The sequence below is a fragment of the Gambusia affinis genome, linkage group LG04 (genome assembly GCF_019740435.1).
Source record: "Gambusia affinis linkage group LG04, SWU_Gaff_1.0, whole genome shotgun sequence".
NCBI lineage: Eukaryota > Metazoa > Chordata > Actinopteri > Cyprinodontiformes > Poeciliidae > Gambusia > Gambusia affinis.
In genome coordinates this window covers 3,084,294-3,111,905 of record NC_057871.1, presented here as the reverse complement: position 1 = coordinate 3,111,905, position 27,612 = coordinate 3,084,294, and the positions used below count along the sequence as shown (strand labels likewise).

The window sequence follows — 27,612 nt, the reverse complement described above, 5'->3', positions numbered from 1 at the left end:
GTGTTGACTCTAATCTGTTCTGTCAGCCAGCTCTCTTGAAGGTGTCAAAGTAACCCTCTGATTGGACCACTTAGACCATCAACACTTATTACACTTCACTTCTGATACTGTTTGATTTATGGCTTGATTCCAATCTGTACACTCCCCAGCTGAGAGGCTCTAATACCCCATCTGAGCAGGCTCAAGGTTCACGGCTGCGGTCGAAGTTCAGGTATGTTTCTCCTTGGATTGTTAATAAGCCGGTGAATTTGTGAAGAAGGCTCAGTCTGGTGCATCTCCGTCACTGTGAGGAAAATGGATTTGGAGAAGGGAAAACGTCGGTCCAGGATACTGAGCAACCTGGAGAAAATGTTGATGTTTCTCTTCATAACAATAACGTGTGTTTGCATCGCCCTCATTACCCTCTACTTTACAGACAAGCCTGATTCCTCTGCTCAATCAGAAGGTGAGTATTTTATCATCTGAAAATATGCTTGTTTAGACACCAGACAGCAGAGAAGGAACAAAACGTTGTGGTGAAGCATGCAGAACTGAAAAAAGCTAAGAACATGAGGATTTGACTTTGGGACAATTAGACAAATTCTGCTGATTGCAAGAAAAGCAATTTTATCACAACCAGGGAGCTCAATTTACATTAGCAGCTGCAGTAAAACGGCTAATATACTTTACTGCTTGGGAGGCAAAAAGGGGCCTTAAAGCCAAGTAAAACATGCATTTCTATGCAAATGTTTAAAACTAATTTGTAGGTCATACTGCAACAAAGCAATAAAAAAAATAAAAGCTTAAAACAAAAGCAGAATGCATTAATCTACACTTGAATCAAATGCAGAAAAAAGAACAAAGAGAAAACATTATATGAACATATTTGTCCAAATAAGTTCTGAAAGATTGATTCATTTTTTAATAAAAACATTATAACTCATTATAAGATTTAAATGTGATGTAAAGGTTTAAATGCTAACCAAATCTTCCTGCTCTCGTGAGTTTAAGAAAGGGGTTTGTGCTTTCATTTGGAGTTCTTATACTTAACTGTCATTTGAAGAGAAAAGTTAGAGAAGACAAAACCAAAGTAAAGAATTGAAAGAATCAACCCACTCAAACATCTGCGTCTGCTTCTCAAACAGAAAATCACAACAGGACTAGAAAGTGCATAAGTTTTGGGTCAGAACAATAGTGGTTCTGTTCGCCCATTGCCCATTTGCTCAATTCTGATTTTTTTAAAAAATTTTATTTTGTGTAATCTGATTTTTCATTTATTTTTTTCGGGGTCATTCACACTTCCAAATATATGCGACTTGTATAGGGTGACCAGATTTAGGTTTCTGAAAAGGAGGACACTTCTTTTTTTGTTGGCGGGGCGTGGGGGGGGGGGGGGGGGAAGAGAATCGGCGGACACACATGTGCACATGACAAGACGGGATTTAGGCCCATATATCCAAGTAGCCTGGGTTGTGTTAAAAAATCTGTGTTGTTCAGACTGTCATAAAAAGATCAGATAAAGGTCGTATTAAGGCAAAAAAAAAAAAAGAAAGTATCTGGGCCATTTCTGGCTGCAGTGTGAACATAGCCAAAGTGTCATTTACTGCACCACATCAGCGGTGAAGAACACGATGAGAGGAAACCGAACTGTTACATAGACATTCTTAATCTACTTCAAAATTAGAGCATGAATATAAGCGTCTAACTTCTTAAGAGTCGATAACCAAAACGTCAATACAAATGTTGATATTTCCTCAACTGAATGTTTAAGAAACAGCCAGGTAAATGAATGTTTTAGCATTTATTTGGACAATGTTCTTCAGGGGAAGATAAAGTGTGCTGAATGAAAAATTAGCACATTAGCATATTATCACCACTGGTCACAGGCTTACCTGCTTCTAGGCACTGTAATTTGTTGACTCAGTTTGCTTCAAACTTTTTGGATTTAGAGTAATGTCCAAATTAAACAGACACATTAATTAGGTATTTATTTTTATGAGACTGGAGCAATGGCCAACCTTACAGCAACAAGCCACCTCCCAGTTTAGCTATTGTTAAACACAGATGTCATCTAGACTCCATGACAGAAGTAGATCACAGCTTAATATCACCTGGGGAATCTCACTTTTTCTTTTGTTAATCTTAATACAATGCAGTACACTTTATCCATTTGTAACATAATTTTTCATCAGCTGCAAAGTTATTTGTGCAGAAAACCAGGATTTTTGCTAATATTTCAACAACTGAAATCAAAAAATGAACATTTGTAGTTTAGAGTTAAAATAATCCTCTTAATGTAACATAATGAATATTATAAAGCTTACAAATCAATGAAGCTGGAGCCATATTACTTCCTAAAGCTGCTCTCTGCTGCACTGCCAAACTTCAACATTTGTCTTTGATGTCCATGGCCACGCTCAGGGTGTGGAGGTCCGCAGGAGTTGACCGGTGAGTCGGGCACCTTCACCAGCTGGAACTACCCCAGCAGCTACGACAACGGCGTAAGCTGCACATGGAGCATCACTGTGGACCCTGAGAAGGTCAGAGCCACTCGTCCGAGAAAATCCGAAAGAAAAAATGTTACAGCCAAAGAAAATACGACATGGAGTTACAGTAAAAGCCTTCAGTCATCCTTCCTTTCTTCTCATTATGAGTGGCTGTATGTATAATTTTGACCCTGTGTTAAATACAAAAAATCTGCAGTTTGTATACTAATTTTAGACTTATCGCAGTAAGCAATAAGTCAATTAATGATAAATTGACTTATTTGTCATTAAATAAGTCAATTAATGATAAATAAAAACAAGCTCAATAATTTCCATGATTTATCGTTTTTTTTCTTTTCTCTCTCTCTTTCTACCAAAACTGGATGACAAAAGTCTTCGGGCTTTGGTCTCAACGAGGCCTTTTCTTGAAAGATAATTGTCTTTACAGAGACTTCATAATACAATTTATTTAATGTTTCTGTTGTTTTAGATATTTGAAATGTCTTCCAGTTCCACTGTTAAATGTTCATTAGGATTTAAATTCGATTGACATTTCAGAATGTGTCCTTGTGTTGCTGTACCATTATTTTAATGGTCTCAAAACAATAATATCATTGTTATTATTATTATTATTATTATTTATCGCAACAACTTCTGGGACAGTTTGTCATCCAACAAAATTTGTTGCCATTTCTTGATTTTAGCCATCATTGCAGTTGTGTGCCGTAAAATCCCTGCATGGCTTAAACAAATCAATCATCTCCAAATGATAAAATTTGTTCAAACTTCAGACTGGCTGTAATCTCAGTTTAACCAGACTTCCATGTGTCTGGTTTCTGATCAACAATGTTTTCATAACTTGGTGTTATGAAAACTGTGTAGTGTGAAGCCAAGCAGCAGAGGACAGCTGGTCCAAATGCAACGGCAGCATCATCAACAGATGGCTGCCTGGTCCGGTTCATATTCCGCAGCAATCCTCTGCAGGCCCGCTGGACAAAATAAAATCCTTCATTCCCCGCTCTTCATCATCACTGCTTCCTTTCACTGTGGTGGCTCTTCCCTGTGTCTCTGTATTTCTCTACATTTCCACTCTTAAACATAAATGTTACTGTCAGAGGGATATTTTTTTCCTCACATTTCCCACTGTCTGCTCACTCTGGTGTGTTCTGTCAGTAAACAGGTTTATCAGATGCAGAGAAATAAGGAGGAGGAAACAACTTTGCTTGTTTGTGCTGCAGGTGATTCATCTGTGGTTTGAGGAGTTTGCTTTGGAGGAAACTCAGCTCTGCACAGGAGATTTGGTCACACTGCGAGACACACTGGGAAGCATCAGTAAATATATGTCATAGGCTTACAGGGAAATTCTTTTTTAAATAAATTGGAGTTTGCATTCTTATTGTACAAATTATTTGTTATAAATCAATGCAAAAACAATAGTGAGAAGTTCAAATAAAAGACACACTTTCTCCATCTGCTGAATGTGTTTGTTTTTTCTGCAGGTAAATACTGTGGCTACACAAAACCCAAGCCTTTGGTGACTCTTTCAAACCACCTGACTGTCTTCTTTGACACTAATGATAGGAAAACAGACCAAGGATTTAAAGCTCACTACAAAGCTGTGACTCCAGAGTTTGCATCGGGTAAGTCAAGTTTTATTGCCACTGCATTTATTCTGTGAATATATAAATAAAAAGTCAAACATGAAGATGGTGGAGTGGAGTTATGTCTGAGTGACAATAAGAAAAAAGTTCATTTTGCATTTGGTGAATCATTTCTTTTATTATATCAAATTTCTCATTAAATCCACCAGATATTTATTTATTTAAAATGTTTGTAAAGAGGTCTACAACATGCCACATACTTTGCAGTGAGATGCTCGTCCATATTTTTCACTCTTTGTTTTCACCAGACACATCTGGAGTGTCTGTTGCCAAAAAGCTAAATATTTATCTCATCTGACAAAAGCATGTGTTTCTAGTTTAAGTCAGTGGCATTTGGGCGTGCTGTGGTGGCGTAGGGGATAGCGTGTTTGGAGGCCTTGAGTCCTCGACGCGCTGGTCGCGGGTTCGATTCCTGGACCCTTCGACATTCACCGCATGTCTTCCCCCTTCTCCTTCCTGTCAGCCTATTTTCAAATAAGGAACACTAGAGCCCACAAAAGACCCCCTGGAGGGGAGAAAAAAAGTCAGTGGCATTTATGACGGTAGGACAGAAAATCTATTTACTCATTATGCTTCCAAACCAACTAGGTCACATGTAATTATCATGTAATTGTTGTGGCAAGTCCAAATGCCACCCCTTACTGCAATTTTCTAACAAGCTTTAGATGCATGTATTTTTCTTTCCTTACTGCTATTTCTGATACGGATGCTAAGTAAACCTTGTTTCATCTTCCCTTGCTTGACGCAGCTCTCATTGTTTGAAACATTTTCATTTTGCTGCTATAACTGTAGATGGGTGAGTTTAGGTGAGTAGGGACCTTCTTTTCTGACAAAAAAACATCTGCCTAATGCAGCACCTGATAACACATTAGATCTCAAGGCCTCAATTTTGGCTTGTAGCATGTTTCTAAAAAAGCTTTTCACTGAAAGAGACCAAAATCTAAAAGTATGGCTGTCTAACAGCGCTTATACACAGTCAAAGCTTCAGACTGCATAATATAGAAAGAGTGTGCCTGCAGTGAAGACCGTGTTATACATAGCTGGCGCTGTGGAGGAAACAAACCATTAGATGGGAAGCTGTGCGTTACAGTACAGTAGACGTTTTAAGAGCACTTAAAACCTCTACTAAAAATGCTTGTAACTGCGTATTTAATTCAGTTTAAACACCAAAAATACCTTAATACACGTTAAACAGTTATACAGTGGAAACCACCTAGGGATACTCCAGAAGCTAACATCTGCAGTCTTCCTTATTTCTGCTCTTTGGGATTCAGGCAATCAGCAGCAAGGAAAACTAATGGCATTGCTAGCCATTAGCTTGTCAAGTAGCATTGCAGCTAAGTATTTCAGTTGCCTAGCCACATTTTCTTTTGAATATTTTAGATATGGTCAGTAAATAGGCAGGTTTTCCACAAAAAATTTTGGAATTACAGTCCACAAAAAATATGTAGGGGTCCATTGCATAAAGAAACGCTGTGTGGTCAAAGTTCCCGGAAGAATATTCTCTACATTTTGACTCTTTCTGAATTGTGTGCAATGATTGGTATTTATTCAGATTAGTTTTTGTCTTTTGCTGGAATATTTCACATAGGCAATTTTAAAGGTGACAAATCCCCATTTTAATCAATTTCAGTAACCTGAATGCATGCACTTTTGTCTTTCCAATTTAGATGACTGGCTTACAGAAAAGGGCCTCTGTCATGTTATTTTCCCCAGGAAGACAGGAAGTCTTAATAAAAAGTTACTTGGCTCACAATAGGAATTGTCCCACTGCTAATTTAGTAGAGTGCTATCATTTCCTAATATAAAATCTTTTCCCTAACCAATTAATGTACTGGCATTATACAGTTTTTCCTTGTGGGATAATATTGCTGCAATAAAAGATTAATCTATTTTAAGGTCTTTAGCACACCTTCACCAGAGGCTCTTACGGTCTGGAGGCTGCTGAGTGACAAAGTGTGGGGTGAAAACTGGGGTCATTACGGCCAAATGAATAAAAGGGTGGGGAACTGCATTAGGAGTTCGCACTGAGGGTGTCCTTGAGTTGTCAGCGCAGCTCAAGCGTCCTTCATTCCTGTTGCCAGAAATAGCCGGAGCCGGCGGTTTCCTCCAAGGTGATCAGGGGAATCTGATGACTCCGGGCTTCCCGGGGCAGAACTATCCAAACGGAGCGCTGTACCAGGTACAAACACACTCAGCGCACAGCCACGGCTCACACTGAATACAGACATGCTTTTTTATGAAGCTCTCCAGGACGTCATTTGATGATGTACATTTACAGTATATATGTAATGCGACACTGAAAAACAACAAATATTTAAAGTTGACCTATTATGTTTTCTTGAACGGGGGAGGATTGGTCTATGGGGTTTACAAAACATGTACATGGCATTTTTTATTCTGCACAAAATCCTTCTTAGATCATGAGATTTTAAACCTGTCAGCCTGAGCTGCTGTAGGGTGTCTTTTCACTTTAAAACCAAATAGGTTGCTGCTGGTCACGTCCCCCAACTCAACGTTTACACTCGCACATTAAAATGGCTACAAACAGATGTGCAATTATACAACCGTGCATCTTTGTAAAGCAGAGGTAGAGGCTCCAGCAGAACCAACAAGAATGCAACAAGTGGTTTCTGAATAGTAAGCCAACAACAAACTCTTGTCCTTTCCAGCAGCCATTGTACAGTGCATACAGAGATACAACCAGCTGACCAGACTGCTGGAACTCTGCTTGGGTTGCTAAGAAACAGGCAGTGTTTGTTAATTTTTGATGTTACATTCCTGAGGTTTTTGAAACGGCAAATTTTCCAGACACCACAAAAACATTAACTTATTACCAAAAACCACCTGGATTGATTTTTTTTTCCTCCAAGCTCTTTTTTTAGAAGCAGTTGAGACTCAAATGGAAGTGCATAAATGTGCAAAATACTTATTAGGTCCCCTTTAAATCCAGAGTTTTTCAATCAGTAGGTCAGCTAAAAGATATAAAGGTCCTGCATATTAAAAACAATACACCCTTATCATGAGAGCATGCTCCACATCCTCAAACGTCCGTATGTCTAGTCCTTTTAGAATGAATGTGTGAATCTAATTAAAGTAAATCAGAGCCAGTCGGGATCCAAGTCGTGTGGTGTTGCAGCAGCTTGACGGATCACCGTCTGTCTGAGCAGACGTGGATTCTCTAAAGGAATTATGTATGAGCTACAGTATGTCGAAAACGCTGCTCATGTTGTTGCCATGCCATCAAAAAAGAACATGACGCCCATATCCGTTTTCTACATTAATTATTTAGCAGAATTTTTAAACCTATTTTTAACTCTGCAGTTTCAGCTCACAGTTTATTTCCCAGCGTATTATTATCGATGAATATGTGTGTTTGCTTGTTTTTTTGTTTGGATCAGTGGAGAATTACAGTGCCTGAGGGAGAGCGGGTCCGACTGACGTTCACCACCTTTGACCTCGTCCCAGATGTCTGTGGAGACTTTGTTCAGATTTATGACGGCCACAAGGCCGGATCTGCTTTGGTTGGTAAGTCAGTGAGCAAATAGAGAAGCACTGATCTGATATTAATATCTGTATCAGTTCGGATATTGAAAAAAATTCTAGATCAGTGACATCGAGCCCGATCCAGAAGGGCAGATCTATTCAGACTAATTCTATGCTTTGTGGTCTGAGTGGCATCATGTGTTATTATTTATTTTACATTATATTTAGAATTTCTAATTGGACTTTCTGAACCATTTCAGAATTTGAAAGGTTTGTTGTGGTTTATTTTACATGTTTGAACATGAACTGATATTGTTTATCAGTTTCTTTAATATTTATTTTACATTGGCCGTTATGCTCCAAACCTGAACAGATTAAGGTTGTTTTTAAATGTTTGACCAAGCTTGTGAAGCTAGTGGTGTATTTTAGTGTGTTGTTCTGGTGCAGTTATTAAATTCAGAACATTTTGCCTCTGTTTAAAAGAATAAATGTTTGGAGTCAATTCAGTACGATTTTTCTGTATCCGATGGTTATCAGCTGATACTAAAAATTCAATTTAAATTCAAAAATACTTTATTGATCACAAAGGGAAAGTAAACTAAACCTTAGATATTGTTATTGGTATCGAAAGCGAAAAAAAATGGATCAGTGCATCCCTTGGGAGAAACAGGAACAGCAGCAATAAAGTACCCGTAGAATACACCAATCTTATTCATTCAAAAGAGTTTTTAAAGTTTAATGTGGTTGAACTTAGAGTCAACTTTAAACCCAATGAAATTACAAATTTCTGTGAATTTAACACAAAGTTTTACCCTCAGGTAAATTTTGTGGGGGGACTGTGCCGAAGCCAGTGGAGTCCAGTCGCAACACAATGGTTGTCCGCTTTAAATCTGACAACAGCTTGACCTCTAAAGGATTCCAGGCGACCTACACAAAGTCCAGTCTTCCACCAGTTATCACTCCCACCACAACCAAGGCTCCGTCCACCACCACCACCAAAACTACTCCACCTCCCACAACGTCCGGTGAGTTTTCTCTCCAAATCTGGGTCACTCTTTTCATTCCTCCTGTTTTTGATAAAAACGTTGTTTCGTTGGAATCCTGTCGACTCAAGGCTGAATATAGATATAAACTCATTACAGGAAAGTTCAAATGAATTTTAAAATCAAGAATTAGGTTCAAGCTTTAAAGTCAATGTGGATTTTCTTACAAACTGGATCAAAATTATACCTAGAGTTGTATAGTTAACATCTTTTTGCTGTGAGTGTGTGAAACTAAAATCAAATTTTTTGACTTGGTCAGTAAAAGTTGATTCCTCCAATGATATTTAATCACTCAAACCATCAAAATGTCAGTTTTAGGTGAGGTTAAAATATTTTGATGTACTGCTAATTTTTTTGTTATTTAATCCATGATCTGCAATGCATTAGCATCACTGGCAGTGACACAGTCCCACAGGATAATGCTGCTACCATCAAGCTTCTGGGAGCCTCTTGAACTTTTGGTGGTTTCTGGTTCGCTTCTCCAGCAGGTTAATTTCATCTGAGAGGGAGAATCCTGAATTTCTACCATAACTTTGTAAATTATTCAAAGTGGTTTGAATAATTTGTGATTATGTGGTGAAACGATTTTCCCAGCTGGTATAAATCTACAATCCTCATTATATTTTCACTGAGATCTCTGGTCTAATTATTGCTTAGATTGTGCTATTATAAGATAAAACATTTTTGACCCAGCAAAGAGAGATAACCAGCTGTAGTCAATCATGATAATCAAATATGAGCTAAAAGGGTTTAATTTTCTCCAGCACTGCTTGTTATCAAATGATGAATTTACCTATAGATCTGTGTGTGAATTAGAGAAAATCTCCATCGGTAGTCAGAGTCACGGGTTTCTGGTCATTTTCTGGTCTGGAATCTCTAAAGTTTGGCAACTAACTAATGAGCAGGAAAAGGAGCTTTTTTCATCCCTGCAGGTCTAGTATGAAGTAGAAACTTTAGTTTTCATCTTTTTGGTGGAGGAAATTTGAAGACTTATTACATTTTAAATGACAGGAGGAGCAGGGGAAACCTGCTCAGAGCTGGGACAGCTGAGCTCTGCATAACTCTGAGTTGCATTGACAAGGTTTCTCTTTGCAGATGTCACTGTCAGTCTAACTTTTATATTTTCATTTTCTCTTTTTGGCATTCTCTCTTCTGATAAGTTTCTGATGTGCCATTTCTGACTGGTGCATTTTTTTTGTTGTTGCTAGAAATAGTTTTACTCTTAACAGATGCTGCGGCACGCTTCATAAAAGATGATGAGGTTTCGAAGTTAAACCGACTGAGACTATCTTAGAATAACAGCTGAGAATTACGCATCGCTTTTTATGCTTGAAGCAGGAATAATTACAGAAGGCAGACTATGAATCCAGTGAATAAAAGCTTTTATAGCTTGAGATAGTTTGATGTTTGGTTTCTGAATGTGGATTTTACATGCACTTTATAGACAAATAATTGTTTCTATTCCCATGGAAAGTACTCCTAAGTAAGTGCTTTTGTTTTGTTTGTGCCTTTTTTTTTTAGCTGTATCACAATATTTGCGTTAACTTTGTAGGCACCTTGTTTCTCTTTTTCAGCAACTTTTTTGGCTTTTCCAGTAGAAAGTAGTCCTGCTTCAATGTTTGAAGGTGTTTCTTTTGGGGAAGAAAAAAATAAATACTTTTCATAATGAGCTGAGTTGAATAAACATAAAGTTAAAAAGTTCAATTCAATTCATTTTAGTATCCTATTTGCAAAATTTCATAAAAATGTAAGCATGTGAGAAATCACACAGAACCTCTAAGCTATGCGTAAAACAATGTGTACACATAACAAAAATTAGCTCAAAATAGAAACACTGCCAAACATAAAAAAATAAATATTTTCAACAGCAAAATACAAAATAAACTTTAAAAAGTTGATAGCAGCAATAGTTCAGAGATTTTACCCAGAATAGAGACACAGCTAAACAGAAGAAACACTGCGTCAAGAGTACTTTCTATAGGAAAGAAAACAACGTGTTTACATGGATAATGGCAAAAATAGCTCAAAGATTTTCTTCCATTAAAGAGACACTGCCAAACATAGGGGAACTGAAAAGGGGAAGTCTTTCTATGGGAAAAGACAGAAAAAGGTGCCAAAATCTCAGCAATAGTTGCTGAGATTAGACACAGTGAAGCAGGATAAACCAAAGTGCATGTATGAATAATGGCAAAAATAGCTCAATCAATGTTTTGTTCCATCAAAGAAACACTGCCAAACACAGAGGCCTTGAAGAAGGAATACCTTACATAGGAAGCTAAAGCAATAGTTCTATTGGTGCTTTTTCCCAGAAGAGAGACTCAGTTAAACAGGAACAACACTGAACCAGGAGTACTTTTTCTGAGAAACAGAAGAACAAGCTACCAATGCAGGTAATGGCATAAATGTGATTTCAGACAGTTAAAAACACCAATCCACACTGAGGCAAGAGGACTTACCATGAGAAAAGAAACTAACAAATACATGTAAGGTTAAAGGAAGCAATTGCTTCATCAATAACTTAATTCAGAAAAATAGTAAAGCCGATCAAAGCGGCATTAAAACTGGATTTTCATTTATGGGGAAACGAAACAAGAACTAATTCTGACCACATCAAGGTGGCAGTGGCTTCTACTGCTACTTTTATTATCATAATTAATATGATTAATCATAATCTGCACTGTGTTTCCCAACTAGATCATGTTTTGCTGCACCATACGTGACTGTGATGCTTCATGAGAGCCTTTCTAAGTAAAACCCAGCTTGAATCATGTCATAGCGACCACATAAGACAGATCAGTTTTCTCCAGGGGCCAATTAAAGTACAGTACAGTGAATCACTTCATGCTGCAGCTGTTTCGAAGCAAGCCAGTCCTCAACTGTGAATCAAAGAAAAATAAATATCCTAATTAATAGAAATCAAAGTGAAAAAAACAACATTGTACTTAATGAGGTTCATGTGTTGTGTGTGTGCACTGCAGGCAGTGGGGGGCCAGTAATCATTGAAGGACGGAAAGGAGTTATCCAGTCTGCAGGTTTCCCAAATTCATACCCGGCTCATTCCAATAACTCCTGGAAGATATCAGTGTCCAAAGGGTTCCTGGTTAAACTGCAGATCACAGACTTGGCGATCACTGGGGAGACCGGACAGTGCAAAGACGACAAGCTGATCATCTCAGACAACTACAGCATCCTGGGTGAGTGTTAGGATTATTGGGTTGTTTGGTCTTTTCATTATTCTGTGCTCCTTAGTCTCTTTCTTTAATCAGATCAGACTGTTTTCTGTTTTAGTTCAGTCTTCCTAGTTATGCTTATTTCTTGTGTCTAGCTATTCATTGTTGCTCTAGTTTAATTATGTTATTATCTATTATCTTAGGTCTAGATATTTTATAGTGTTAGATTAATCCAGTGGAACAAAACATTTTACCTATATTATTATTTATCTATTTTGGGAAAAGCTCACATTGTTTCACACCTAGGACATATTCATGAATATTAAGGAATTATTGACTTAAAATGCGCTCCTGTATTTTGCTGAAAATGTTACTTGTACGTTAGTTTTGTAATACTTCAAGTGTACTAAGATATTTGCATTAGAAACTAGAAGAAAAATACTTGGTAACATTTTGTATTTTTGCAGTGTGAACTTTTAAAGAACATTCTGCACCTACATATTAGTTTGCTGTTAGACTCCTGTCACATGAAAGACACTGATGTGCATCTGTTAATATACACCCTAAGTGTGTGTTTGGCACATCTTCTTCCAACCTTTCTGTTACCACTAAATTGCTAAATTGCTGCTTTTCCTGCTGTAAAACTGTTGATTAAGATCTGCCTTGCAAAGAGCCGCACCGTTATAAATTACCTCTCATTATTCACTTCATTGGCTGCAGTGAGGCTGAGACAGCTTTATCTCTTGCTGAGTGTTGGAGGACTGAAGCACTGAGGCCCAGGCACACTCTCACTGTGCATTTCTCTGAATTAGGCGACGACAGTGTTTTTTTAGCTGAGGGAGCATGTGCTTATGTGTCGAAGCGAAAATAAGACAAAACAACACCTGTTTCTGGAAAACTCCAAATGAAAGAAATAAAAACACAAAATGTTGTTTTACACTGAGGTAGTGATTTATCTCATTCTTCTTTGTCTTCACTGTTTGGAGATTGTTATATTTTATGTTTAAATTAGTGCGTTATGAACTCGACACACAGGGAGCAACAAACAACAACAAAAAGTGAAAGTTTTCTGCCACAGCAGAGAGCTACAATAGTTTGAAAATTTTCAACTTTGTCGTATTGCGTTGCTAGTCATTGTGTACAAAATCAAAATTTTACATGCACAAATTTCCCATGAGGTGACAGCTGGTCACTTGGCCGGCTGTCACCTCATTTCACAAGTTTCAAAGGAATTAATGAGAGCAATATTTCTATAAAATGGCTTCCTTTTGACCTTCTTGAGTATAAAAGCCTGGAAAACTAACAATCTTCAGGCATGTTTAGTTTGACACAATAAAACATTTTCTGAAAATGCAGTTTTCATTTTCTGAAAATAGAGTGGCACTTTTTAATGTGGGGTGTGTAGGCAGTTGCCCAGGGCGGCATCAGAAAGGAGTGGGGAACCCAAAAAATAAAATGTATCTTTTCTGTCAATTTTCCTTTGTTGCTGTTGTGTACTGGGAGAATACATTACTTGCTTTCTGCTGCAAAAAAAACAAATAAAAAAACCAAAAAAACACATTTTAATTGGTTGGTGTTCGGTAAAAGGAGGGGCTTGCCCAAGGCACCATTCTTGCAAAAACCACAATTGCGTGCATATTTTTATTTCAGGCTGACAATGTTAGGCATACATCAACAAAAAACATATCACTAAATACTAATATTTTCTTGGACTCCCTATTTGATCACACATTTGCTGTAACATTGTTTCAATAAGCTTCTGCAATGTTATCAAATTCATTTCCATCCAGTGTTGCAATTGATGCAGAGCTACTTATTGTAAAAATTGCGGTTAAATAACTCGTTGCCAACTGGAAGACAGTTGTTCATGCAGTAATGATCCAATAGGAACCTCGTATATCTTTGCTGTTCTTACAGGCTTCTGTAGCTTCAGGAAAGCTGTTTTACTGGTTATGTTTCTATGCAGACCTGCTTGCTGACCTGCACACACTAAAAAAACCTTCCTCAAGTTTTCTTGTCTTCTCCTTTTAGATATCAGGATTTTTTATAGCTGAGAGAACAGATAGAAATAAGAGATTCCTGTGTTTTTGTAATGAGGGGCTCAAAGTGTTTAATGCAGCTGGATGAGCCAGCTGGTTGGTAGTTAGCATTTTTCTGTCCAGATGGCAAAGCCGTGTGCTGTGGAGAAGCCCATGCCACCTGACAGTTTTTTTCTGGTTTTGCTCTATTGTCATTTTCGAATCATCATCTGATGAGTAAATACAAAATAAAGTTTTCAAATGACATAAAAAGAAAAGCTTTTACTTCAAAGATTACTTATGTAGCATATTTACAACAATCTCATCTGACCAACAAGCTTTCACAATTATATGGTCAATGTAATTTTTCTTGCTTATTCTTTAACCTCCTTTGGTTCAAGCATGATATGATGTTTTTTGATATATTTTTTCTACTTCATGTTGTCAGACAGGTTCTCTTTAAAAACAAAATTCTTAATTCTACATAACATAAAATTAAGTCTATTGTTTCATTGTTCAATATAAATTTTTAATAGGTTAGGATTTCAGTCATCACAAAATAGAGTGCATACTCCATCAACAGCATGCACACGTAGCACAACATGTGCAATAAGGTACATTATCTAAATCAGCACCCAGATCATCTGTTATCTACACATTGTTCACTTATCCTGTTCACAGTTTCGAATCTTATCTGCTCAAAGGACCTTCGATCCACCACATGAACCTGTTTTATCCCTGCTCCTCTGCTTCATTCTCAGGTACACACTGCGGCTACATCCTGCCCCCACTGGTGGTCAGCGCCAGTAACACAATCTCTGTCAACTTCCAGTCGGACAGTCGCCTCACGGATCGAGGATTCTCTGCAGAGTTTGAGGCGGTGTATCTTGAAGATATCGCAGGTAGCATGTTAGAAACACCTTCACAGCTCAGGGGGGAAGTTGTTGAAGCACCTCAACGTCTCGTTAACCAGTTATAAACACATCACTGTGCCAGATTCTCGGCTGCTGCTGCAGCTGCCTGAACTCTGGGGAAACATGGGTCAAAGTACAGAAAAGGACTCAAGAGCCAGAAAAAACCTTTTAATCTTTTATCACAATGATTATCATCATATAAGATATAAAACCCCACTTATTGCGGAGAGGTAGAACTGTATGTTTCTCTGGAACACCTAATCCACGCAAACACAGGAGAGATACCTTGACTTTAATATTTAAGCACAGTTCACATTCTTTACACTGCTGAGCATTAATGCCTGTTTTCTGACTGATTCTGCCTCGTAGCTTAAATAAACAAACAAATGAATTGGAAGGTCCACTAAGAGGGGCTTTATTGTACTTTTTAATCGATTATAAAAATTCATATGATAAAAATCTGTGGTTTATTGTTGTCTTCATAAATTTAAATTAATATTAAAAAACAAAACTGACATTATTGGAAATGTTTTTTTTTCTCCACTGTTCCACAAATATCAGTAAATTTGAAAATGTGATTAAAGTTACTGCTCGCAATTTAGTGGCATCTTTAAGGGGCTTCCTGAAGAAGCCAGATGGTGAAGAAATGGTGTTGTGAAAGAAAAAGCAACAGAACTGTGAAAAAGTAGGAAAACAAGTCCTGAAATCATTATCTAAACAAAATAGAACTAAATAACATTGTATGTTTTTTATGTTGTTTTATTTAAGTAATGGTTTACTGTAGGATTTTTCAGTTCCCAGATTATATTTGCTTAGTTATGCTGTTTAAGATTCCCTGATTCTCAACAGTTGTCTCCTGATTTTGATCATGTAATAACTGATTGTAGCAGTCTTCATCTTGAGAAAAACAGTTTTGTCTTTAGATAAGATAAATACCTTACCCTCAAACACAGATAAAAATTTATTTCTGTGCATGACTCCTCTCAGCTTCTGTAGCATTGCAACTGCTTTTGCAGAGTGAGATATTTTCATTTTGTACAATTTGTTGAACCAAAGTGCAAAATTCTTGTTCTCATTCGGTTTGCTTGAAAAATGTATTTCCTGCAGTAGACTTGTAGATAAGTGTACAATGCCTTGTTTAAATACTTACTCTTTCCTTCATGTGTCATACCATCCAACTTCATGTTATTTGTTTCTGCTTTTTAGACATCCAGGGATGTGGCTTTTCCTCGAAAGAGGAAACTGGTGTTATCAAATCCCAGAACTGGCCGATGAACTACAAGGCCAACACGGAGTGCATGTGGAACATTGCTGTGCCTTTAGGGAAGAAAATCACTTTGACATTCACTCATTTTGACCTGGAAGCCAAAGACTTTATCACATCTAAGTGCTACGACAATGTGATGCTGTTTGACATCAGTGGCTTGACTAGCGCACTGAATCAAAAACATGGTAAGTAAGGGTCATTTTCCCCCCTATCGTAATCACTAATAATTCAGTTACACAGCCTCTATGTTTTTACTTTCTACAAACTAACTATTTTTGGTTTCATTTAGGACCTTTATGTGGAACAAACCTGCCCAACAGCATCCAAACCAAAGGCAACAGGCTGCTGATCCGTTTTCACGCAGACATGTTTACTGAGGCTAAAGGTTTCAGAGCCTACTGGACTACAGATCCCAGTGTCCCTGCTCCCACTGAGCCACCTGCTGAAAAAAACCCCTGGGACGGCATCCCCATAGGTAGACTATCAGTGTCAGCATAAAGCCATTAACTATATTAAAGAGGAAAGAATAAAGCTACACTGATCAGAACTGGGCTGCACAGTGGCGCAGTTGGTAGAGCTTGCAGCAGAAAGGTCCTGGGTTCGATTCCTGGCCTGGGGTCTTAGTGCAGGGAGTTTGCATGTTCATGCGTGGGTTCTCTCCAGGTACTCCGGTCCAGTCTGTACACAGTCCAAAAGCATGACTGTTAGGTTAATTGGTCTCTCTAAATTCATCCTAGGTGTGTGTGTGTGTGTGCGTGGGTGTGTGTGTGTGTGTGTGTGTGTGTGTGTGTGTGTGTGTGTGTGTGTGTGAATGGTTGTGTGTCCTGTGTATCTCTGTGTTCCCCTGCGACAGACTGGTGACCTGTCCAGGGTGACCCCGCCTCTCACCTGACGTTTGCTGGAGATAGACATCATCACCCCTCCCAAACCCCAGTAGGGACAAGAGTGTTAGAAAATGGATGGCTGATCAGAACTGTAACTTTGTAGGAAAGTAACCTATAAGTGAAAGGAAAAATAACTTCTTAGTCTGGAAAAGTACCCAGAATATTGTGAAGCATAACCTTTACATTTCTGTAACAGTAGTTTATAACTTATTTAACTGTGATATATAATTTAGGTCCAGTTTACTTCAGGCCATTTTTCTAACCACAAAAACCTCCAAAAGAGGAATCAATGTATAGGATTTATTATTAGCGTTAATCATTCCTTCTACTGATGTTTGCTTAGTCTTGGTATCTCTGATGTCCAGTTGCAAGTTTCTATACTCAACATGAGGTCCAGTTTAGTACAGCAGGAATGTGTTTGGGCGAACGCCGAGTCCCTCACCTCCTAGATGAACGGTCAAACACGGTTGTTTTGGATGCTGAGAACACAGTGTGAGGTGACCTGCTGCTTCACTTCCCTTCCTTTGCTGGTTGTCACCTTATTTCCATTCTTCATCCAGAGAGGAGCCCCAGGTGGCTGCAGCCACTGACAAAGCAATTTCTTAAACAGAGTTTGATAGATGGACAGCGCTGTTTTTATAGGATTTCATTTTCCTGCCAAGCTCAGACAGTTTCCTTATTAGCAAGGTTACAGAAAGGAGCAGAAAAAATAATTTGCTGTCTGGGCAAACAAAATGAATGTACAATTTTAATTTGCATTTTGACAGAAATTATCTTTCCCCAGCAAGTTGTAGTGGAGCCGTGTGTTTTGAAGCGGCAACGTCAGCCGTGTGTCTCTGCAAAAATAATTTTGGCAAATATGTATCAGTGCAAAACAGAGGTTCATCTGTGGGCAGCAGATTTCTGCTTGTTATTCTGCCTGTACTCAAACACAAACATCTCTTGTAGATTGGCCCGAAAGGTGTGGGAAACCGGCCGTTCCTCCTTCTGTTGTGTCACGCATTGTGAATGGAGAGGAAGCTGTAGCACACTCCTGGCCCTGGCAGGTGTCCATGCAGGTGGGAATGTTCACAAAAAACGCATCAGAGTTTACAGGAGCAGCTACGGTTTACAGACTGATGCAGTTTTCATCTCTCTGCTTGTTTTTTTGTGTGTTTCTTTCAGGTCTGGCCTGCCAGTCAGCCTGAGCCCAAGTTTTTTCACACCTGTGGTGGGACTTTGATTCATAAAAACTGGGTGCTAACAGCGGCCCACTGCTTCATAAGGTAAATACAAGAAAAAATAATCTCCTAAATGCAAAGTGAACTTGACAAAAAGCCATTTTATCACCCTGAAAGTTCCTTCTTCATGAAATAATTACATTAATTTGCCATAACCATCAAGAACTGTACCAGAAAGTCCAACCCAACTCGGTCACATGGTGCACTGTACACAAACTGTACAAACGCTGTGGTTGTTCTCCAGTTCATACACTGCAAAAACATAAAATCCAACCAAGTATTTGTGGTTTAGTTTTTAGTGCACTTGAAATAAGACAAAAATTAACTGAGAAGTAACTTTTTATACTTCAGAAGATATAGGAGCTTGTTTTAAGTCAATAAATCCTTAATATTGATGAAAAATGACTTGGAAGATTATTTTACTTATAACAAAACATTTTTCCCGTGTTATCAGTGAAATAATGTGCCAGTGGAACTAATACTTTTTCATCAATATTTATGAATTATTGCCTTAAAGCAAGTTCCTATATCTTGCTGAAAAGTTACTTATGAGCTATTATTGATTTATTTCAAGTGCGTTAAGATATTTGCACTAGAATCGAGACCAAAAAAACTTGGTGAGATTTTGTGTTTTTGCAGTGTACACATTGAACACTTTGACTGGAGCTACTGTACTGAGCACAGAAATCGCTCTGACTGGTCATAGTTAAGAAGTTATTTAACTCTTGAAATACAGCTTTTTCATTAACCTGTAAAAAAGTTCAAGAGATGTGAAAACTTTTGCCAGGCTCTATAGCTTAATAAAATAAAGTCTAACCCTCATTTAATTCATCCCCCAGATATGCAGATGAGCTGCAGCGCTGGCGTATGTGCCTCGGCAAACACAACCTGACCACCGCAGAGCCAAGTGAACGTTGCATCAGCATCTCTGGCATCTATCGCCACGAGGGCTTCCAGTATCCCACAGTTCCCACTGTGGAGTTTGACATTGCGCTGGTGAGGCTGGTTGAGGACGCCGCTCCCACAGATCAGATTTCCTTCGCTTGCCTTCCCTCTGAGGAGGAAATCCTTCCTGAAGGAAAGAAGTGCTACGCCACAGGCTGGGGGGACGAGACAGGTGCTGTTTCTTCTTCATGTTCAGCAAAGCTAGTCGGTCATTTTTCCATTTTCAAACCAGTGTAGAGTATCAAACTGCCGCTTGATCCTCTGGGTCCCCAGATCAAAAAACACAAAAAAAAATACAGCCCAAATCTCAGCCTCTAACCTAAATTCACATTATTTTGGTTGGCTGACCAGAACCAGATGCCATGAGACTTTTAGTTTTTATATCATTGGGATTTCTATGATACACCACTACTACGACACTTAATCAACCAACGACAATTAATCATTGTTGATGTCACATTGGACAGGTTCTACACTGCAAAAACACAAAATCTTTGGTATTTTTGGTCTAGTTTCCTGTGCATTTGAAATAAAGCATGAGTAACTTTTCAGAAAAAAGAGGAACTAGTTTAAGTCAATAATTACTTACTTTTGATTTTAAAAAAGTCCCAGGAAGAAAAACAGTCTGCCAGTGGAACTAATTATTTTTCATCAATATTAAGGTATTATTGACTTAAAACAAAATCCTTTTTCTTGCTGATTTTTTCTTTTGTGGTTAGATTTATCTTATTTCAAGTGTACTAAGATATTTGCAGTAGAAACTACACCAAAAATACTTCATATGATATTTCAGAATACAGGAACTAATAAAATGAGCGCAAGAACATTGTTTGTTTGGTTTTTTTAAATTGTTTTGCTTTCCTTTCACACAATAAGAAATATTTTCCCTGTCAACATTTCCTAAAAACCAGCCAAATGTTTTGAAAAGCAGCCCAAATATTAATACCACACTTTAGCTGTTCATTTCAATTGAGTGGAAACCAGCCCAATCTGGCAACACTGATCCTCCAGTCTGTGTCTCAAAGGTTTTATGCCACCTGCTGGACAGAAAATGAAATATTCCTCCTGATCATCAAAATGCTTTATGTGTTTAATCAGGTGATTTCATGAATGCTAAAGCTTCAGAGACGCTCAACCAGGTGGCCCTTCCTGTTGTCCCGTATGACACCTGTAAACGAATGGATTACTGGTGGTTCCAGGTGAAGACCTCCATGATCTGCTGCGGATACACACTACCTGACGAGCTGAAGTCTGTCTGTCAGGTAAAACAAGCCACAGAAGCTGAAATAAAATGACACTCTGTGAAGAATGTGTTTCATTTTGGGTTTGTAACTTTGACAGGGAGACTCGGGGGGTCCACTGGTTTGCCAAGACGCACCTGGTGGTCTCTGGGAGGTTCATGGTATCACCAGCTTCGGTCCTATTGGATGCATAATGAACAAAAAGCCCTCCGTGTTCACCCGCTCCTCAGCCTACCTTCCTTGGATCTCAAATGTCATCCGCAGGGAGCTCTACAATGAGCACAGTATGAATCTATTTGCCTGAAATCACCCACTTTGTCAAGAAAACCAGAGCATGAGTGCTCCCATTATTCACCTTGTGGTTTTTCTGTGCAGCATCAGGTTGTGGAGGGCCGAAGTATTTGTCCGGCGAAGGCGGCACAGTGTCGTCGATGAGTTACCCCGCCGCCTACAGCAACAACGCCCGCTGCCAGTGGAACATCGAGGCGCCTGCAGGGAAACTGGTGCACCTCCACTTCGCCAGTTTCTCCCTGGAGGAGAGTCAGCTGTGCATGAACGACAAAGTCAGCCTCACAGACAATCTGGGAAGTCTGGGTGTGTGAAAGTCTGCCACAGCCTGTTATTTTCAGCAAAAACATGTCAGTCAGGTGACAAAGTGTTGCTCCTGCGAAAGATTGACATTTTTGACCTCCTTCTTCTTGCTCGAATGTTTCCTGACTTGCAAAACAAAACCTGCCCATAAAGAACAAAGCAAGAGCAAAATATTAAAATCTCCAAAGGAATAAATCCACTAGATAAACAACAAATACTTGTGATTTCTTATGAATACGTCTCAAGTAAATCATAATTTATAGAATTGTAAAACTAGAGTTACAAATAAGGATCTAAAAAATGAAATACATTATTTTATCTATTAAGGGACCATACAAAGCTTCTTGCACATAAAAAGAATAACAACATGTGAAAAAAAAATGCGTCTTGGACTCAAATGTCGAAGGTTTTAGGTCTGACTTAAACCTGCAGATCCATCCATCCATTTTATACCATCCTAGTCCCTTATGGGGTCGGGAGGGTTGCTGGTTCCTCTCCAGCTATGATCTGGGCGAGAGGTGGGTTCATCCTGGACAGGTCGCCAGTCTGTCGCAGGGCAACACAGAGACACACAGGACACACAACCACTCACACGCACACTCACACCTAGGGAGAATTTAGAGAGACCAATTAACCTGACAGTCATGTTTTTGGACTGTGGGAGGAAGCTTGAGAAACTGGAGAGAACCCACCATGCACAGGGAGAACATGCAAACTCCTTGCAGAAAGATAATAATACTGTCCCACCAAGATTATGATTGTTTTTCAGATTTTTTGGGTGGAGATTATGTGGAGCCACTTTAGAAATATTTACGAGACATTTTGCAATATTTGCGCTTCTGCATGACAGTAAATGTCACATTTTGTTACTCGTCACTTGACATTAAGTAAAGCTGAGGCAGCAGCGTAGTAGAAGCATGAAATACTGCCATCTACAGGTGTGAAGTAGCATCACTTAATCCCCATCGTTTTTGCCATTTGTGAGGAAATTTTGCAGTAAATCCACAATTATGCATTAGCACAAAAAAGTGTGAGGATCTGTTGATTTTGTGTGAATTTCAATGATCGAGTTTTGGCGAAAAAGTGAAGGGAGTGATTGGTGCAATTTGGTAGCATACACATAAAAACTGCTTTGATTTGATTGATAAAATAATATTTAAGAACATAACTGCTATCTGAAGAATTCCTTCTTGTTTCCAACAGGGATCTACTGCAGTCATGTTCCCCCTGCAGATTTGGTGAGTGATGGAAATAAACTTCAAATCAGCTTCTCCACTAACGGCAAGGTGGTCGACTCTGGCTTCACTGTGACCTGGAAGGCGGTGGACCCTACAGAGGGTGAGACGGGATGTAAACCTGGTGGAATGAGACACAACACATGCAGCTGTCACATGACGTGTTGTTTCATTCTGCTGCAGCTCCATGTGGAGGACGTTTCAGCAGCAACCAGGGGGAAATCACCTCTCCAAACTGGCCCAGTGACTACAACGCGCAGAGCGTCTGCACATGGCTCATCAACGTTCCCTCGGCAGAAAACATTCACGTGGCGTTCACTGACTTCGAGCTGCAAGCTGTTAACATGTTTGGAAACTGTGTGGACTACGTGGAGATCTTTAACGGAGAAACCATGGCATCACTTGGTTTGTTGCCCTCACACAGATTCAATCTTTGTTCAGTTAATTCTTTAGTAACCTTGTTTTCTTTTTCTGTCATCCAGGTCGGTTCTGCGGCTTCGCCCCACCAACCACCATCACCATCCCCAGCAACACGGCGGTCATCCGCTTTTTGAGTAATGGTGCAGATCAGCAGAAAGGTTTTCGAGGTTACTGGACCACTAATGCTACTGTTGTTCCGACTTTACCTCCTCCTCCTCCAAACCCCTGGGACAACATCACTATCAGTGAGTGGAACCAGCTAAACTAGCTGCTGCTAACTCTCCTCTGAGGTTTCTTAATGCTGGGACAAATAGATGACATGTTGTTCTATAGTCCTGATCTTCAGAGGTGGGAAGAGCACCCAAACATTTCCTCATGGAAGAGTAGCACCATGTCAGCATGTTTTTACTTTTTTTCCTGTTATCTTATTTTAAATGTACAGTTCAAATTCAAAAGTACTTTATTGATCCCAATAGGAAATGATATGTTGTTAATTCAAATTGTCGAGGAGTTATTGTAGATAGTGATGCTGGCTGTTAGCTGTAGCGGTCTGTATTACAGCACATTTGAAGAGGCCTCTGACTGAAGACACTGTTTTCCAAAGACAGTTTAATTAAGATAGTACAGAGATATTTGCACTATAATTTAGATGCAAATTCTTGGTAAGATTTTGTGTTTTTGCAGTGTAAGCTCTTTGATTGAGTTTGTTGATGACATATAAACACATTCTTAGTCCTGGATTACAGCATAAAGTTTAGGTTTCAAACTTTCTGCTCTCAGATTGGCCAGAAGATTGTGGAAATCCAGCAGTGAAACCTAAAACGACGACTCAGCGTGTTGTCAACGGGGAGGAGGCCATCCCGCACTCCTGGCCTTGGCAGGTCTCAATACAGGTGCAATAACCTTCTGCTTTCCCGCCTTCCTGTTATAAAGTAATTAGAAAAAAAGCTTTTTAGGACTATTTACACTTTTGTTTCCATGATTATTTTTGCTCCAATGCTTAGAAAAACTCACACAGTAGTCTGTTTATATTCAGCAGTCCTGTCATTTCTAGTTATTAAATTGAGAATTTCTGGACCTAAAACACTAGAAACTAACAATAAAAATTACAGGAAAAAGTTCCTTTAATGAGAGCAAAGTTCAGCAGCGTTGGTTCTTCTTTGAAGTCCCTCAGTCATTTGCACAATATTTCAAAGTCCAGCTGCTGATAATAATTTGATGCTGATGTGTTAGAAGATGAGGTTTATCCTTATTTGCAAAATCAACAACAAAGAATAACGTTGAGAGATGCTCAACATTACACATTTTAATGTAGCTGCCTGTAGTTCACATTAAATTATTACTTTATTTTCATATTATTCTGACTTATTCTGGTATTTATTATTTAATTTTAGTTTATTATAAAATTTTATTATTTTCATTTATTATTTATTACTTAATTTCCCCTTGGTGTTAATAAAGTATTTTTGAATTGAATTAATATTTTGACTCTATATTTTGATTTTATCTCATAATACTATAAATTTTTCCTTCTAATATTATGACTTATTATAATTTTAAATAATCTTTTAGCCTTTCCCTAATACTTTGACGTAGGTGTGTCCTCTTATTATTAAATTAATAAATGTTCTAATTTTAAAATAATGTTGTTTTGTTTTCTTGTTTCTGAAGGCGACACTCTTGCCTCCCATACCATACCTGCACAACTGTGGAGGCTCTTTGATTCACGAGGAATGGGTCCTTACTGCTGCTCACTGTTTTATGTTGTCAGTATCTTTCACAATAAATAAACTTTTTTATTGTATTATCAACACATTTTAGCTTAAGTTGGTTGTTTAGTTGTCTCAGCTCCATCTTTGACATTCAAGCAGTTGTTTTTGACACTAAGCACTCTGAAAATCTATTTACCTGCTCTGCTTTCTATTAAATCATGTTTAATCGATAACTGTTAGAGTATTGAAGCATATTAAATATTAATGTCCTATGTGCTCCTCAGCCCTCTGAACAAACCCTCCTTGCACCGCATGTGTTTGGGAAAACACCACATGAACTCCTCCATGGACGTTCCCTCGGCGGAGAAGTGCTTCCAGGTGGACGAGATAATCCGACACGAGGGCTTCGTGTATGAGCAGGATCCCTCTGACATCACCGATGACATCGCCCTGGTGCATCTGAGCGAGCCCGTCAACATGACCAGGGAAATCAGCCCCGTTTGTCTGCCGAAGCCCGGAGCCGTGATGCCGGCGGGGACGCCGTGCTTCGTCACAGGATGGGGAGACGAGAAAGGTAGACATATTTTGGTGTTGAGTATTTTTAATAAAAAAGTTTCCTTTTATATTAAAACAAGATTCTTGGTTTTATTAAAATGTTCTGTTGAACCACAACAGTTTTAAGTATTTTTATTTCTATTTGACAGCTTATTTCAGACTTTTTTGTTAGCCAAATTAGTTTACATCTTTTATATTTATGTATTTTGTAGTTTCTTTGGTGCACTAAAAGTATTGTGTAATTGATATATTTAATCTAGCGACTGTTTATAAAAAAAAAAAGTTAAATGAATAAATTAAAGAATCCACTCACGCCACAAAAACAAAAAAGTAGAAATGTGGAATATCATCTGTGATATTGTTGTCGAGGTATTTAAGAAAATATATTCTAATAAAAATTTCTGGCAATATCACCCACCTCTACTAGTTATAAGTGAAATAATCGGCCAGTGGAACCAGCACATTAAATATGAAGGACTTGACTTAAAACAAGCTCCTGTGTCTTGTTGAAAAATTACTTGTATGTTAGTTTTGTCTTGTTTCAAGTGTACTAAGACATTTGCACTAGAAAATGGACCAAAAATACTTGGTAAGACTTTATTATTTTCCAGTGTGAGGGTTTTAAGAGTCTTGTAGTTTATCCATGCAGGGGGAGCAGCAGCCTATAACGTTGTTTTTCCAACTTCAGTACAAAATATTGGAACAGACATTAGTAACAAGCCCTGGTGATAGATTTCACAACTTGTAACATCTGAAACATTTTGGTTTTCTCAGGTAATTTGTTCCCTGTTGTGGCTAAGTCGTTGAACCAAGCAGCTCTTCCAGTTGTTGACTTCCAGACCTGCAGCAAACCTTCGTACTGGTGGGACACGGTTCGGCCTTCCATGATCTGCGCCGGCTATGAATCCCCCGACGAGCTGAAATCTGCCTGCCAGGTTCGCACACAACCACACACTCTGAAAATAAACCCAGGACAGTTTAGACCAGGGGTTCACAAACCTTTCCATGCCTTGGTCCCCAAAGCAGCATTAGCTACTTGCTGGGAAATCCCTTTGCAAACCCACAAACAATGTAGCATGCTTTACATGCTGCAAAACATGTGAAGAAACTTTTAATTGTGTTTTTTTCCCCTGTTATTTACTATTTAATAATTATTGAATTCTGCCTCATAACTTCTGACTTAGTCAGTCATGAGATTTTAGAACTGCTGGACAGTTTCTTTTAATATATTTTTACCGAGAAACTTGTTCGAAGAAAAACAAGGAAATTTGTGACTTTGAAAAGTAAAAAAAAATGTTCGAAAAACTTAGAAATTTTTAGATTAATCTCAGGAATTTTATACAAAAACACCTTAAAATTTCTCAGTTTCAGAAGTTAAAATTTTTCTACTTTCAGAAATTTTCAGTGTTAGAAGTTTAATTTTTCAGATTTTTGATCCTGCAGAAATTTCACATATTTTTCTAGAAAATTCTTTTCACAATATCTGAGTTTTTTAGCAAATTTTTGACAAAGTTTAAAATTTTTAAATTTTTAAATTTATTATCACAAATTCTAAGTGTAAAATTTGATTTTTTTATAACTAATTTTCAACTTTTCAAACTGAAATTTCCAAGTTTTAGCATCATATAAAATTCTTCATTTAACTTTCTGAGGCCTTAGTAGCGCCCCCTTGTGGCCAACCAGGAAGCCCACTTTGAAAAACTGATGATTTCTTTTTTAAAAGTCTTCCAACGTTACATAAGTGTCACGTAGCTGGGTCGTCTTTTTATTCCACAATCAGCCGGCTGTTTTGTTTGCGGTCGCTCAACCTTGATTAGAAATCGCCGCTGCCCAGATTGCAGCTATAATTGGACAAAAAGAACATTCTGGCATTATCTGTTTGTCGTAATGACCAACCATGCGAGCAGGAACATGCGACAATTAGAGTCTCAGAGCTACAGAAAGCACTAAACAGGTCAATAAAACCTCAGTCAGGTTTCACTCCCCCAGGTTATTAATAAACCGTTCGCCCCAAATTCAAGGACACAGAAACGAGTCGTCGTCTCGTCTGAACGTCCTCATGCATCAGAAGTTTGTTCTGCTGCCCTGCAGGGTGACTCCGGCGGTCCGTTTGCCTGCTCCACCGCTGGGAAATGGGAGGTGCACGGTGTGGTCAGCTTCGGACCGCAGGGCTGCATCAAAGACAAGAAACCGTCGGTGTTCACCCGAGTGTCGGCCTTCAGCCACTGGATCGAGAACAGCATCCGGAAGTTCATTTATGAAAATAACAAAACGATATGAAATCTGCACAGATCAAGATGAAATGCTGTCAGAGTTGTGTTTTATTGTCTTAACTACATAAAAGTGAGAGTAGAGAGTATTTAATAATGTTTGTATTTGTTTACAATCACATTTATGTTCAAATAAAATTGAATATATTTGCACATTTGAGTTTATATTTCAATTTCCTGTTTAGTTGTGCCACTTAATTTTTTTAAATGTTACAATATTTTTGTTATACTTTGAGGGCAAAGTCACATTTTTGTCATCTTACTGCTTTTAAAAAGATGGAAACTTACCTGGTGATGGATTAATCAGAAAAGAATAATCAATTAACCCAAAAATGATGAGCCACTAGTTACTATGGTGATTCAATTCAAATCCAAACAAAAGTTTTATCCCAAAGCCTTTTTTCTTTTTTCAAACCTGTCACTTCTTTTAACTTTTGTATTATTTTACCTGCTATTATTTTCTCCATAATACAATTCTTGGTTGAATGAAATTATCTTAACTTTAAATCTGTCAG

The 27,612-nt window shown here is 38.4% G+C and overlaps 1 protein-coding gene across 1 annotated transcript; it reads left to right on the top strand.

The window, feature by feature from the left end:
- Positions 1-282: 282 nt before the first annotated feature.
- zgc:154142 (uncharacterized protein LOC555481 homolog) lies at positions 283-27,250 on the top strand. The gene is made up of 25 exons (XM_044113409.1): positions 283-445; positions 2,401-2,519; positions 3,704-3,797; positions 3,965-4,105; positions 6,211-6,308; positions 7,528-7,654; positions 8,431-8,637; positions 11,634-11,849; positions 14,605-14,745; positions 15,964-16,209; positions 16,314-16,499; positions 17,857-17,966; positions 18,073-18,173; positions 18,968-19,245; positions 20,172-20,335; positions 20,415-20,598; positions 20,690-20,908; positions 22,109-22,243; positions 22,324-22,545; positions 22,623-22,805; positions 23,341-23,453; positions 24,232-24,326; positions 24,557-24,846; positions 25,602-25,762; positions 26,919-27,250. Exons 1-25 carry the CDS (start codon positions 295-297, stop codon positions 27,105-27,107), a joined length of 4,170 nt encoding a protein of 1,389 aa, XP_043969344.1. The 5' UTR covers positions 283-294; the 3' UTR covers positions 27,108-27,250.
- The last annotated feature ends 362 nt before the right edge of the window (positions 27,251-27,612 follow it).